Source organism: Cygnus atratus, chromosome 2, assembly GCF_013377495.2.
Source record: "Cygnus atratus isolate AKBS03 ecotype Queensland, Australia chromosome 2, CAtr_DNAZoo_HiC_assembly, whole genome shotgun sequence".
NCBI lineage: Eukaryota > Metazoa > Chordata > Aves > Anseriformes > Anatidae > Cygnus > Cygnus atratus.
In genome coordinates this window covers 9,321,796-9,336,634 of record NC_066363.1, presented here as the reverse complement: position 1 = coordinate 9,336,634, position 14,839 = coordinate 9,321,796, and the positions used below count along the sequence as shown (strand labels likewise).

Genomic DNA, 14,839 nt, shown 5'->3' with positions numbered 1-14,839 from the left:
ATTGCTTCCTGTTTTTTCAGCCTAAGCTTTCTTGTTTCTGAAGTGGGCATGTTATTTTTCAAACAGCAGTAACTGTCAAACATATACAGATAGATGTTTCTTTGTGTAGCATAATTGTCAGGACTTAAAAGAGGTAGGTGGGGGAGAAAACCAAGCCAAACTCCCGTAGCACCTTAAAAGACAGTGTGTTAAGTTTTGCAGTTTTGCCTTAGAGTACTTAAACATCTTTAAGTGAAAGAAAAATATCTCAAAAACCAACAACAAAAGCATCGTATCTTTTTCTGAAAGGAAATTAGTCACACTGACTTTCTTCATTGTGTGAATGAAAATTAGATTTGTAGAGACAGTTAGGGAAAAGTAAGATTTCTGTAAGCAGCTCATTGATGCTCCTGTCATAGGAATGATCTATTTAAGTTTATTTTTCTTACAGAGTTTTGAAAATTATTTCTTATTTTGTTCTAGCATTGGATTAGTTCTGTGAGAATATTTTTACTTTGCTTTTTGAAGAACACAGTTCTTTTTAATGCCACAAGATGGCAGTTTGTATAAATTGTATTTGTGATCTGAAGAGAGTAAGCTTAAACATTTTACATAATTCTGATGATTTCTCAGTACTGACTTTAGTTATCAAAAAACACTAAGCTGTGAGATATTCAAATGTGTACTCGGTGAAAGAAAAGCAATAGTTTTTTCAGTTTGGTGTTAAAATATTTGTGTAATTATATCCACTTTGTGAACATTAAAAAGCTCATCTGCTTTTTTAAAATAAAATTATAGTAAGAATTTAGAAATAGAAAATTTTTCTAAGTGTGTATGTGGGGAATGAAAAGTAAAATATGAATTGTCAAAAGATACTGCATAAATTCCAATAATTTTATAACGTTGAATGCACACCATTCCAAAGAGTGTAATTGTGGTATTTAGTAAAAAGCAATTATTTTTACTGGATTCTGTAAACTACTTGGTATTTGAATTTGCTTTTTTGAAGTGAAATACTGTGGAAATCACAGGGTTACCTTCAGACGCTGTTTTAATAGATAGGCTAACTACTTTTTTTAACCCCGTTCAGAGCATGTTGTTGTTGGTAACAGTGGTACATTTCTTTAAATTTCAGGCTGTTCTTGAGCACCTTCACTCTAGCAGTTTCAGCTGGTGCAGTCCTGCTTCTGCCTTTCTCAATAATCAGCAATGAGATCCTGCTTTCTTTTCCACAAAACTACTATATTCAGTGGTTAAATGGCTCACTAATTCATGGTTAGTACTCAGCATAATGTAATTAAAATTGATGTCTTCATTATACATTTACAGATATGTTCTTATTTTTAAACTAAAAACCCCATTTTCCTTTAAAATGCTAAATGAATTGTTGATACGTTATCGGTTAGTTGTTTTTGCTGCTGGGTGATGCATCCTTAAAATCTGTCTTCACTGTTCTGTTGTTTTTTAAAGAAATATGAAGACTTGGAATTAAACCAAATGCATTGCTTTGAATATCAATGTAGAATTAGAGCTACCAGAAGCTAACTAACTTGAAAATGCACTGTTGAAACGCCTTCCTTATGTGTAACTGCAAGAGTCATAAGCCTGTTTGCTTATAATGATAAATTTATTCTTTAAATACAAAATTTGTTTCAATAAACTTTCTATCTATGAGTAGTTGGGATTAGATAGTTAAATTCAACCTAACTTTTTGTAAGTGAGGAAAACTGTAGAATATGTTTTCTGAGCATAATAAAGTGTCACAATAAAAATACATGATGTTTTCCTTGAAATAGTTCAAGACAAGTGTAACTTCTGCAAATATACTTGCAGGAATGATGCCTTGATGCTCGGCAGAGTGAGTTTTGTTTGCTTTTCCAGACTGGTTAACATGCTTTGGTGTATGTGAACATGTATAATGGGTACTAATATTTGAAAGTTTTTTTCCACACTTCTTTGTGTCTGAGGGGAAATAACTGTGAAAATGGGATGTTCTTCAGTAGATTTGGGGGGGGGGGGGGGGGAGAAAAGAGATAATATGTCTGCTCCCAGAAACAATTTATTTAATCTGAAATGAATAAATTCCAAGTTAACCCTACGGTTCTTTTTCAGTTGTTGTGAACAGATGGTACTTGGGCTTTGCATGAAATTTTGCTTTTGTTTGGTAATACTTCTGCAAAGTATCTAATAATACTCATGCACAGCTAACTCAGGAATTTCCAGATCCCTGATTTGCAGTTCTTTAATAAGACTAAAGAAATTTACAACAGATTAAATGCAGGTAGGTAAAGCCAGGAAATAAAGCATATCGATGATCATATTTCTGAAACTAGTGGAGTATTTTTTGTTATCTGGACAGTAAAAGGTTTTTTAAAATAACAATTAAGGAGGAGCTGCTTATAGATACGCTAGTTGATGGCAACCCTGATTGTGGTGACTTTGAATAGTTTAAGATCTAAGGAAGAGCGAGGAAGAAAAACAGGATAAAGACATTTTAAGAGAACAGGCTGTTCTGTTGAGGAGCTGCATATGTGGACTATTCATTGGGAATGCCCTCAAGACAGAGGAACCCAGGAGAGATGCTTATTTTCAGGGATACCCTCCTTAAAGTCCTGTAACAGTCCACCTCAGTGTGCAAGACAATGAGCAGGAGTGGTGTGGTAGGAGGCTGGCCTGGCTTAATAGGGAACCCCTGAGCTTCAAAACTAAGAGGAAGTTCACAGCTAGTGAAAGTAGGCATGAACTACCTAGGAGGAGTGCAGAAACATCACCTGGTTTAATATTCTGGGGTGAAATTAGGAAAACCTGATGCCCTAACTGGGAAATGGTGGGGTATGGCTGGAGTTGCAACTGGTGAGGGGCTTGTGTAGAGCAAAATCCAGGAAAGCACTCTTCTGCTGTCAGCCTGAAGAAGGCTGAGGTAGTCGAGATGGTCTTTACCTCTGGCTTTGCTGGCAAGGTCTGCTCTAAGACTTCACAGGTCTGTGCCCCAAGCTGTGAAGTATGGGGGAAAAGAGACCCTGGCTGTTGTAGATAAGGGCAGAGTTAGGTAATAAAAGGGAGCAAACCAGTCACTGGGCTGTGTCCCAGGGTGCAGAGGTTCTGGAGAAGAGCAAACTCAGGGGATCTAACAGCAGTATTCACTGACCTGAGTGGGCGTGTAGAGAAAATACAGACAGTTTCTTCTCTGGCGCATGCAGTGTGAGGCAAGAAGCAATGTTTGCAGGACATAAAGCAAAAATTCCTCACAATGAGCATGGTTAAATGCTGGAAAAGGTTGTTCAGAGAGACTAAATCCTTGGAGACTTTTTAAACCTGAACTGTCTGAAGCCCTGAGAAGCCTGACTACACCTACAGGTTAGCAGTTTTAAGCAGGAGATCAGGCTCTGTGACTAGAGAGGCTCTTTCTAGTCAGATTATTTATGATCTATCCTGTCACACATACTGTGGGGTAACGCTAATTTGGTGTGCCTCCTACATGGGGGGGCGTGGGGAGAAATTATAGTTTTTCAGAGATTTAGCTGTTCAGGCACATTCTTCACTCCAAAACATGGGAAAAAAACCTATTTAATGGAGAATAATCCTTACTTCTGAGCTGACGTGGGAGAAACTACAGCATTGCAGAGTGAAAATTCTTCTATTAAACAACTCTGAAATACTCTTTCTATGTCAGGGTTGTTACGTTACTTAAGAAAATGTGAGATAGTTGGAAATCTGCTTGAAAAAAATAACTTTCACATACAGAGGCATCTGGATTTTCCTGTGACTGTCATCTTTTGCTTTAAGGATAGTCTTTTGGAGGAGAAAATAAAGCAAGCACTTTCTGCATGCATGGTATAACTTATTTTCAGTCCAGTAGCAATGGCTAGCATGGTAGGAAGCTCAGCATTGTTGAGTTTCCAAGTTTGACCAAAGCTTACATTAGGGTAGAGATGACAGAACTAAAACAAGATTTTCTGCAGTTGTTGTGAAGCTGTCAGAAATTTGACCAGATTTTTAGATCTGACCACAGGCTTTCTGTTAGTGGAACTTGACAAAAACCTGCTATTTCGAAACTTTATTGTGGTAAGGAGCTCCCTCTTGTGGCCTTCACTAGGTTTGCAGAATAGTGTTGCACTGCTTTGTTTAAAAAAAAAAAAAAAATCCCGTGTAACGGCCCAACTTTGTAAATTATTTACAGATGGTCCAACTAAATAAATCATGAGATATATGTGCAAGTTTTGAGAGTTGATAGAGCTATCACAAACACTCAAATTCAGAAAGTGTTCATATCTCCATAATTGTCTAGCATAGACTTTATGTATAGTTTGTGTAATGTTTTGTTTCCCATCAAATCGAAAAATTTCATTGGAGTGCTTGCATTAATTTATCAGTTGCAGATATAGTCCGTGATGCTTGATTGTGATATTAATTTTTTGTATTGTGGATTGCTGCATTGGTTTTGGCACTTAAGAAATGGAAAGTATATTCCTTTAACTTTGAAACTAGGCAGAAGGCCCATAGCTAGATCCAGTATAAATAACCTTACCTAATGTGTGTTGAACTAAACCCAGAGCTACTTCTGACAGCTGGATGTGCGTTCGTGCTGTTGTTAAATACAGCCACCAGGTGGAGGTAAAATGTAATGAAACTCCCACGAATAAGAGAAGAAAAATTGCTGAGGCTCTAATCTGTTTGCCAGAGACTGAGGGGTTATTAATTTTTGTATTATTAACTTATTTTATGGGGATTTTCTTAGGTCACTACAAATGCATGTAAAATAAACAGCCCCCCCCCCCCCCCCCCCCCCAAAAAAAAAAAAAAAAAAAACCAAAAAAATGACCAAAAACCCAATGACTAGACTGCTTAAAGCTTTTGTATATGTTAAAGTCTGTGAGTGTCTTTCACAGTTTTATGATGCAATCAGTGGAGTAAGAATTATTTTTGGGGCTGTATTTTAATTTGATTTGAGTTATCAAATTAGGATTAAAAATATGGTAGGGGAAGAAGGCCCTCTATGTTCTTAAGTCAGTGAAGTGGGTGGGTAGGAAAAGAAAAGGGAACCTGTTGATATTAAAGGCTATTACATTGTTATGATGATTATTATATAATATATTGTCTATTAAATCTCGTGTTCCCTTTACTCTGAGGAAAGTGTGTGCGTCATCAGCACCGCAGCTGTCCTTACCTCTCATAATGTCATGTGTACATTGTAGTGCTGTAATTTTAATATTCTGTAAACGTGGTTCCTATCAGCTGCTAATGTGTACATTTTGGATTTCAACTTAAACGTCAGCCCAGATGTGCACCACCTTCCCATCCTTTAAAATGCTCTGTATGTACTATTTGCATCTCTTAGAACTGTTCTGTACGTATATGTGTGATACAATGGCTGAAATTTGGACAAATGGGTATTCAGCTTTGGGTAACTGAATGTACTATATCTCAGTCAGAGAAAGCCACTGAAATAAAATATACACCCCTGGAGGGAAAAAAAATATATATACAATAACAAGCACCTGAGTGCATGTGTGTATCTCTGATAAGGGCTGCTGCTGACAGCCTTCCTGATGTTATGTGTTAATGTTTCTTCAGTGGTAACAGGAGCTTCCTGACAGCAAATTCTAAAGGAAAAATCCCCCTCTTTGTTAACTCAAGTTTAACCACCATGAGGCAGTCTGTTTTCTTTAGCATTTTGGTATTTTGTGCATCTTTTGGAATGCTGTTTTATTGTCTGTTGCTTAGCAGATACCCCCCATTTTCTCCTTGAAATTCAAATAAGGGGGGAAAAACGTACGTGATGAAAGTCTTTTAAGGAGGAGGTAGATGAAGATAACTGATAAGCATTTTACATTTGGAACTAAATGCAGGAGTTTCTGTCAATAATGAATTCCCCAGACATGCAGTAAATGCCTCCTTTCCCTATGCTTTCCAAATGGAGGAATTTTTAGAAAGAGAGCTGGTCTGAGAAGGATTATTTTTTTTATCGCGGGGATGTTCTTTTTGGGATTTCAGGTGATATATAGTCCTGTAGGACTGGAAATACATGTTTTTTGGGGAAGGTGAGGGACTGAGCTTGTTTCTCAACTACAAAAGAGTTGTGTTTTCAGGTTGCAGTACATGTAACACTAGTTAAATCTGTTAGCTCTGCTAGTAGTAAGTTGCAGGTAACTAATGCTTTTATAAAGAAAAAACATAGCATCCTACAAATGTTTGATAGGATGATGATAGGGACATGTATCAGAAACGGGCTGTTAGATAGAAGGTGTCTGGCTCAGAAAATCCCAATAAAACAGTTACCCTTAACGGAGATCAGTTATCACTTCAGGTTGTTTTCCAAATCTTATCCCTTCCTGCAGATGTCACATGTGTCTTACAGATGTCCTAGTTTTAGTCGTTGGTTTTTCTTCAAAATCACAGAATGGTTGAAGTTTGAAGGGACCTCTGGAAACCGTCTGCTGTTCCCCCCTGCTCCACGTAGGGTCTGCTGGATGAGGCTGCTCAGGGCAGTCTCCAGTCGTATTTGGAGTACACCAGAGAACAGAAGTTATAAAAACCTCTCTGGGCAACCTGTTCCAGTGTTTGACAACAGTCACAGTGAAAATGATTTTTCTTGTGTTCTAAGTTGGTTTTCCTGTTTTTCATTTGTGCTCACTGCCTCATTTCCTTTCACTAGATACCCCTGTGAAGAATCAGACTCTGTCATCCTTACCCACTCCACATCAGATACTTACATGCATTAATAAAATCACCTCTTCTTTATGAAGATGCTTCAATCCTTTAAGTTGCAGTCCTTTGCTGGGCTCGTTCCAGTGTGTTTGTGTCCCTCTTGTATGGAGGAGCCCGCAGGGGAATGCAGCACTCCAGATGTGCACACAGTGAGCAGAGGAAGGATCACCTCCCTTGGAGTGCTGGCAGCGCTGCTTCTAGTATAGCTGAGGATACTGTTGGCTTTCTTTCTTGCAAGGGCTCCTGTTCAACTTGGTATCTAACAGGATCTCTAAGGCATTTTCTGCAAAGCTACTGTTGGGCCAGTTGGTCATTGGTGTGCTCTCTGCCTGGTTGCCCAGCCTGCTGAGGTTTGTCTGAATGACAAACCCCTGCTCTTCCCCGTTCTCCTCCCATTAATAGGCAGACGTGCTGAGGATGCACTCTTTCCCACTCTCTGTGTTGTTAATGAAGACAATTGTTAACTTCTGGGGTATGCTACTGGTGACTGGCTTCCAGCCTGACTTTGTGCTGCTGATCACAACCCTTTGAGCCCAGAAGCTCAGGCAATTTTAGTCCAATGCACTCTTCACTGAGCCCATATTTCATTAATTATAGGGATATTCTGGGAGATGAAGTTGTAAGTGTTGTACTGGAATTGTGATAAACATCATCTACTGCTCTCCGATTGACCACTGAGCCAGTCAGCTCACTGTAGAAGGCTGCTGTTGCCTTTACTATATCTTCTAATTTGGAGGTGGTGATGGTGTTTTTGTCTTGCTGATGTTAAAACCCATGATTTGTCTGAGATTCTCTCAAGGAAAAATATGGGAGGTAGTGAATACACAGAACTGAATTTTGTGGGACTCGCTGTTGATAAAATAGTTCTCTCCTGAAAATGTTAAACACATGTAAATATCCTTGAGTGGATTATTGTGGGAGTAGTCCACTGGAGTTTGCAGTCTCTCTTCCAAGACTTCAGATAGTCGCTGCTGTTGAAGTTGATATCCAATTTGTGTCAGTAACTTATTGTGCAGAGAAATGAGTATTTTTTTGGCAATGACCTGGAGGTAACTCAGTATCCATAAAACTGACTGTGTAGTACTAATGTATGCTTCATTGTTATATGTAAAGAAGGAAAATGTGACATTAATTTTTCTAAAATTGAGAAACTTACAATGTACACTTTCTTGTTTATTGCAGGTTTGTGGAATCTTGCTTCTCTTTTTTCCAATTTATGTTTGTTTGTGTTGATGCCCTTTGCCTTTTTCTTCCTGGAATCGGAAGGATTCGCTGGCTTAAAAAGGTAGGAAAATACTGTTAAATACATATGGAGTGATTACAGTACATATTCCATTTTCAGTCCTCATTTCTGATGGAACAAATTACAGATTTGGGAGGGCTATACTGGGATGTGTATGCGTATGTGCGTATACAAATGTACAATATTGAACAGGCAGGCGAAGTTAGTATACAGTACATGGCATGTACACTGGTATCAAGAAAATGGGTTACCTTGTATTTTAAAATGTTTGAATCAGTTTTTTTTGAGGAAAAGGATTTTTTTGGGCATGTTAAAACAAAAGAAGATTCAGTATATATACTAATAATAAAGCAACAGAAAGAAATACAGGCTTCTTATTAATGGAAAGGGTGACTTAATAGATGACCCAAGGAAAACTTAAAAAATAAAACAGCCACCTTGATTTGTGAGTTATAAAAGTCTATTTATAATGTAAATGAAGTTCTCCTTAGAATAGAGTAGAAGGAACTTTCAAAGATCATCTAGTCCAACTGCCTGATTGTCAGTATTAACAATATGTTAAGAAATTTTTTTGTTATTCTCTACCCGTTTAGGATAATTTAGTTAGGTATGTGAAAGTTGGGAGGGCTGACTATTTCAGTGAAGCATGGAACTTGGGAAAGAAATTTCTGAATAACATCATAATTATATTATGCGAACTAAAGAAATTAACAAAAATACTGTAATGGGAGGCATGGCAAATTCAATTTCAAGTGGTAAATATCAAATAACTGAAGTCAATTGTATGGGGACCAGCTGTAGCATGCTTTCATAAATCTTTATCATCCAAATGATTACACTTTTTGTTTTTAATGATACTAACAAGAAAATTCCACACCCTTTGGATGATAGCTTTTAGAAAGCAAAGGATATTGGAAAGTGGCCTAAAACTAGGAGAATGAAATCCGCTGAGGGCGGATACAAAAGATGGAGTCATTGGTGGATCATATATAACATAAATCAGTAAGGTGATGATTACGGTGGGGTAGGAAACATAGTTCTTAGTTGTATTGACAAGAATGCATCATGGAGATGAAGTTGCCATTGTTGTTCTTCGTGAATTGGGAAAGTCTCCAATGAAGTACTACATCCAGTTTGGGATTTTAGGGTTCAAGTAGACCCTTGAGAGAATAGGAGAAAGCAAAGAAAAAAGGATACTTAGAAAGCACAGCATGAAGAAAACCTCAATTTCAGAGAACAGAATGTGAAGAAACAGGGGTTTTACTTCACTGTTGAAGCTATTGGTAGATTACATAGACTGAATGAGATAGCTGTGTCAGGAGGGACCTGTGGCACTCAAGCACGATGGTGTGTAAGCACTTATTTGATAGCATGGTCTGAGCTCACCGATGCAACTGCAGTGTTATATTTTACTGACTGCACTGGATGTATGCAAGTTACTTCAGTACGACCACGCTAATGAGTTTGACTTCAAAGGAGTCTGATGACGGGCCAACTGTTGTCCATAGACTATATTTAACTCTACGCGTATCCCACATGGCTGGAAAACGGTCTGCTTTCCTCTCCTTCAGGTATCCATAGGCCTGAGAACATTTTCAGCAACTCAGTTTGACCTTTCAGTTTCCAGGTGGAGGCTGTTCCATTTGGCTTTTGTCTCTAAGTGTCTAGTTACAGCTAATGTGTAAATTAGCTGACTTTAGTGGGATTTGTCTTCTGCAGTCCAACCAAAAACAAGTGTTTTTTTTCTTTAACATACTGTGTATGGTACTGCCAGTGTGTCCCTTTGACCTGTAGATTTGTCTACAATAAATGCATTATGCAACCCAGCTGCACTAAACTTGGACTTTACCTAAAACTTTAAAAGTTATGCTGTAACTATTGAACATATGAATGGGATGTATTGGTAGCCGGTATCAAGAGAGTTAGGGTCGCTATTGCATGTTTACACTTGGAACCATTTATAAAGCTAGATGAGAGAGAGCCATAATCTGTCTGCAGATGTCAAGAAAGGTTTTCTGTTATATTTTGGCACATTGGTTATCTTTCTCTTCAGACAAGATTTTGAAATGATTATTACCATGTAGAATTCTGGTACTTTAAGAAACTTTTTTTTTTTTTAGAAATAGCATAAGTACAATCAAAACCAAAATAAAAAGTCGTCATATTCTGTCATTCATCACATCAGACTAATGGGCCAGAGTTATTAAAAAAAATAATTCAAATGCTATTATTGTTAAATGGCAAAATCAGATTTTAGTGATCTCAATTTAAAGAAACATTTCATACGTTTGGCGAAACTTGCAGCGGTTAAGAGAAGAACGATTTTCTTGTAAATGCGAGGATCTTGAATAAAGAAGTTTGGCACAGGATATGTAGTCTTTAATCTTTCAGCTGGGAGTTGGGTATATGGAATAGGGGGAGCAGTTGATTTTTAGATACCTGTTCAGGTAAAAATTGGATGAAAAGACTGTTCCACTGGAAGCTTCTATGCAGGCCATCTTAACTTTGTCATTGAATTACTTTTGTTATAATGAATAAATAGGTCATTTGGGATTTGGGTGTGCAGTCAGGACATCCATTTGAAGGTGTTCATATAAGAGTTGCTTGTTGGATTTTAATAAAGTTCTGAAAAATGAATGAATAAGAGGTTCAGTTCTGAAATTGAATCATCTTTTTCATTTTTGTATTGGATTTCTTTGTTCAGCTTAAGTCGTGACAGTGATGTTTGTCATTATCACATATGGGTCTAATCCCCAAAGCTTTTGTCTGAGTGTTTATCACAGATTATGCTAAAAGTTGATTTTTATCTACTTCTTATCATGTGAACTTGTTGCGAGCTTTATTTCAGATTGCTCATAGGTTAGCGTTATCAGTTTTGTATAACTTTTCTTTCCGTGTTCTTTTCTGGAAGCATTGCCCCCTTAACTGGTTAAGTTTCATGAATCTGAATGGGATTGATTAACTATCTTCCAATTTACCATGGCTTTTTTTTCTTGGTTGCTAGTATACTTCCTAAATGGCACATGGCCCCTCTTACAGACTCTTTGCCTTCCCCAGGGCAACAGTTTAAAACAACCAAGCACTTGTGTATTGCACAGAGGAGAGAAATACGGAAATTAGGCACTCACCGTGGACGGATGCAATGTTGTACTGGAAATCAAACTGATTCTCTGCCTAGTTTTTAATTAAAACCACTATGGTAATTCAAAAAGGGCATTTTGGGCCTAAGGGGGTTGCCCATGCCCTTTTAAAGAGCTTAAGTGCTTGCTATAGTTTATTTCCATCCTGGCAGATGCAGGCTTCTGTTAACTGGAGTAGTGTATGTATGGGTGTATGTATATCTGTGTATATCTGTACCCATTGTGTGTGAATTTGTGCACACGTGGATATTTACATGGACTTGTGAATTAGCTTTTTCAAGATTATTGAAATAGTCAAGAGATCGTTGCAATATATTAAGCTTTAGCCAATGCTATTAACTGAACTATTGGGATAGCTTGAAGTAAGTTTAATCTCCTGCACCAGTCTTAAACATTTTGATGTCATTCTAAATTCTTCTTGTCTTCCTTTGTAGAGTCTGTGCGTCAAGTTATTTCTTCTTTAGAGCCTCATTCAGTTCTTTGCCACCGACCTTCACAAATTCTGTAGTACAAGTACGAAACAAAGGTGTCAGCCATGTTTCTTAATGTCATAACTAACCTCATCCCTTATTATTCTGAAAAGGGAAAGTTGTGGTATTTGTAGTTGAGTCTCTGTAGTTTACGGTGCTGGTGTTTCCTTGGGTGATAAGGCTGCAAAGAAAACTACGTGCATGCTGCTGGGTGAAGGAGGTGAACCTTTTTGAGGAGGTAATTGCTGTACCTTTTCTTGACCTTTAAAATATGCTTTCTCTTGATGTAACTTCAACTGAAATTTGTATTTGTTTGAAGTTGACAAAGATAAAGATGTTTAGGAGTAATTTCCTTGTAAGAAAATACAAATAGTGCCATTTACCACCGTGAGAAACTGGTATAACTAGATATTGCATGATCAGGAGTGCAGAGTTTTAAAAAGGCTTTATGAAGCATTTTACCTTAATACTGATCTTTGAACTTGAAGTCATGGCATAAAGTTTAACATGAGCGACAGCAACATCCTGACCAATTATCCAAATTATCCAGACATCCCAAAATGTTCAGAACACAGCACACAGTCTGTGGATTAAGAGGTTAACTCCTGGAACATCAAAAGAAGTGCATGATAATAAAAACAAATAGTACAAAAATTTGAGGTAACTTCCTTGCTTAATTAATTAGGTAGACCAGGTGGAAGCGAAGAGGCCAGAGCTGGTGCTCAGAACGTCTATAAAGCTGAGCAACATGACAGCACAATGGAGGAGGAACAAAGATTTTTTTAATATACTTCTATCCTGTGTCACAGTTTGAAATTGTCCTGGTTTATGTCCCTTTTGGCAAACTTACATAAAAGTGACCCTGTACTGTATTTTATGACCAGATGACTTTTTTCCCAGTGGCTAATTTGTATCAGACCCCCATCTTAAAGAGACACAGAAATGAGTAGGAAGTCCAAGCCGGTTTGTCTCAATGAGCTTTCATTGCATGCTTTCATTATTTTTGCTCGTTTTTGCCACTGATCATCCATAAATTGTTGGAAATGAGTGATTAAGGAAGTGCTGCTTAGTGTTAGTGGCACATGCACATTCTTGGTATGTTTTTTGTGGGTGAGAGGAAATCGCGTACTGCACAAACAAAAAGGAAAACTCCTGCTGGGAACCTTTCAAGGAAATTTAACTTGCATAATGTTTTGATCTTGGTGTTTATTACAGAAAATAAGAGTAATATTTCACCAGCTATTGTTATGTGTCAGCTAGTCTCTCCATCTGCTTGCCTTCCCTTGATATCTCTTCCCGAATTCTCATTGAGTTTATTTTTAATAAAAACCACCACTTAAACATGTAGCAATTTATTCATAGGGTTAAGGCAGGTGAGATGGGCCAGTGCTCAGAACAGTTTATTGCATAGTGTTTGCTACTGTATAAAACTTGGCTATTGTGACTGCCAAGTCCTGCCTGTGTTAGCAGTTGCAGCTTAGCCCTTGCAAGTAAAACCTGGTACATGGGTTCTGTCCCAAATATTGAAAGACGGAGATTTCTGCTCTTAAACGCTCCCTTCCCCTCTTTCTCTAGAGCACTACTTTTAAGAAGGTGCGTTGTAAATAAAACTGTATATTTGGGGAGGGAGTGAAATGTTGGAGCTCTGCAAAAGTACAGTTATGAGCGTTTTTAGAGAAACAGCTTTATTTTTGCTGTAAAGATAGGCTGTAACTTGCTGAGTAGCCATGGTGCGTACATCTTCCATCTCCAGTGTTCAAGTTGATAGATGCAAAGACAAATGTAATTGATAAACATATTTTCCTAGTCATGTTAATGAGACTAAATAGTAAGACTGAACTCTGCTTAAATTTTAAATGTATCATGTTGCAGTGCATAGCATTTTCAAGCTTCGGGAAAGTAAACATCACAAATGGAGATAAGTAAAGCTGCCTATTCCCTTTCTTGGTGGATGTGGAAATTCTAATTACCGTGCTTTTCTACTTAAAATAAACTATCTTCTTGTGCTGTACATTTAGTTAAACCAGAGTCCTATAGATACACACAGCAAAACTAGTGAGTATATTTTTTTTGCCATGTGATGAAACCAATAGAAGAAATCTGTTCACAGGTAGTTTTGAACTATTTACTTTTAGAAACTGCTTTGCTAATCTCAGCAAGTATTTCATAGAAAGCAATTGTTCCTGTAATATAATCCTGGGGAAGTTTGCTTGGAAAATCTTTCTAATATGAGATTACCTTGAATTAAACAGTCAGTTTTCTGCATTTGTCCTGCTTTTTTTCTGTGAAAGCAATCTGGAGAATGCAAGAGACTTGAACCCTGTTTGGAAACAGCATTTGACTTCATATTTTATGCTTGCTTGTACCTCCAGTGGCAATAGCCATGGGCCACAGTGGGTAATGGCTCACCAAATAGTCTTGAGGTACCCTGTTGACAGTGTATGTTTATTTGGTATTAGCTCTTATTTATTTGTCTATAAAATCATTCAGCATGAACTGAAACTTTAGTGCTCTGATCTCCATGAAATATTTACTAGTATGTAACTGAATTATTGTACGTTATATTGCAGCCCATTTGCTCATTCCATTAGTAATACCAGAGACAAAAGTTGTTTAATCAGTCACATCAAAGGCAGCTGTTTGGTTTTGTATTTTTGACATAAGCTAACATCTTAGTTCAGATATGAAGTCTAGTTCGTTAAACCAGAGTCATTTAAAATGACACCACCTAATATTTATTAGACATTTTTTGTTGTTGTTTAGAAGCAAATCCTGATTATTTTGCAGCTCTGATTGTGCAAGTAGCTTGATCAGGGCTTCTCCTCCCTTATAACAGCATACTTAACTGACAGTCATACAAACTTGTAATCTGTAAGATGCAAGGTGGATAGTTAAGGAGTATATTTAATGGTAAATTTTGCGTTGAAAATAATAAAGAGTTTAAATCTTCATATGCTTGCTGCTTTCACTGAGGTCTCAGAAACAACTTGTGCACGGCTGAACTTGGTGTTTTTATAATTTGTGATGTAGAGGCCAGTTTAGGCACATCTAATACTGAATGTAAGAAGAACTTTTGAAATATCTGGGAGTGGAAGGTGAGGAAGTCTGCTCTACTTGTCAGCATGTCACATTGACAAGTGTCTACACTAGACTGTCTGAAAACGTGCTAAAATTATAGTATTACACCACTAGGTCCTTTATTTGCAGTTCTGCAGAGGAAAAGAGAATTTCTTACCTTAAGCATATATTTCATGAAATTAGTCTGAAGAGACTTATGTGAGTGCATGGACTGCTTTTGG

At 37.4% G+C, this 14,839-nt stretch overlaps 1 protein-coding gene across 2 annotated transcripts in view; it reads left to right on the top strand.

Moving 5' to 3' along the window:
• The window catches only part of LMBR1 (limb development membrane protein 1), a 69,818-nt gene that overhangs the window by 19,169 nt on the left and 35,810 nt on the right, over positions 1-14,839 (top strand). Inside the window, exons 4-5 of one of the 2 annotated variants that reach the window (XM_050708980.1) lie at positions 1,115-1,254; positions 7,870-7,971. In XM_050708980.1, the coding sequence (XP_050564937.1) occupies positions 1,115-1,254; positions 7,870-7,971 (242 nt within the window). The remainder of the gene's footprint in view (positions 1-1,114; positions 1,255-7,869; positions 7,972-14,839) is intronic. The other variant, XM_050708981.1, reaches the window with a different exon arrangement.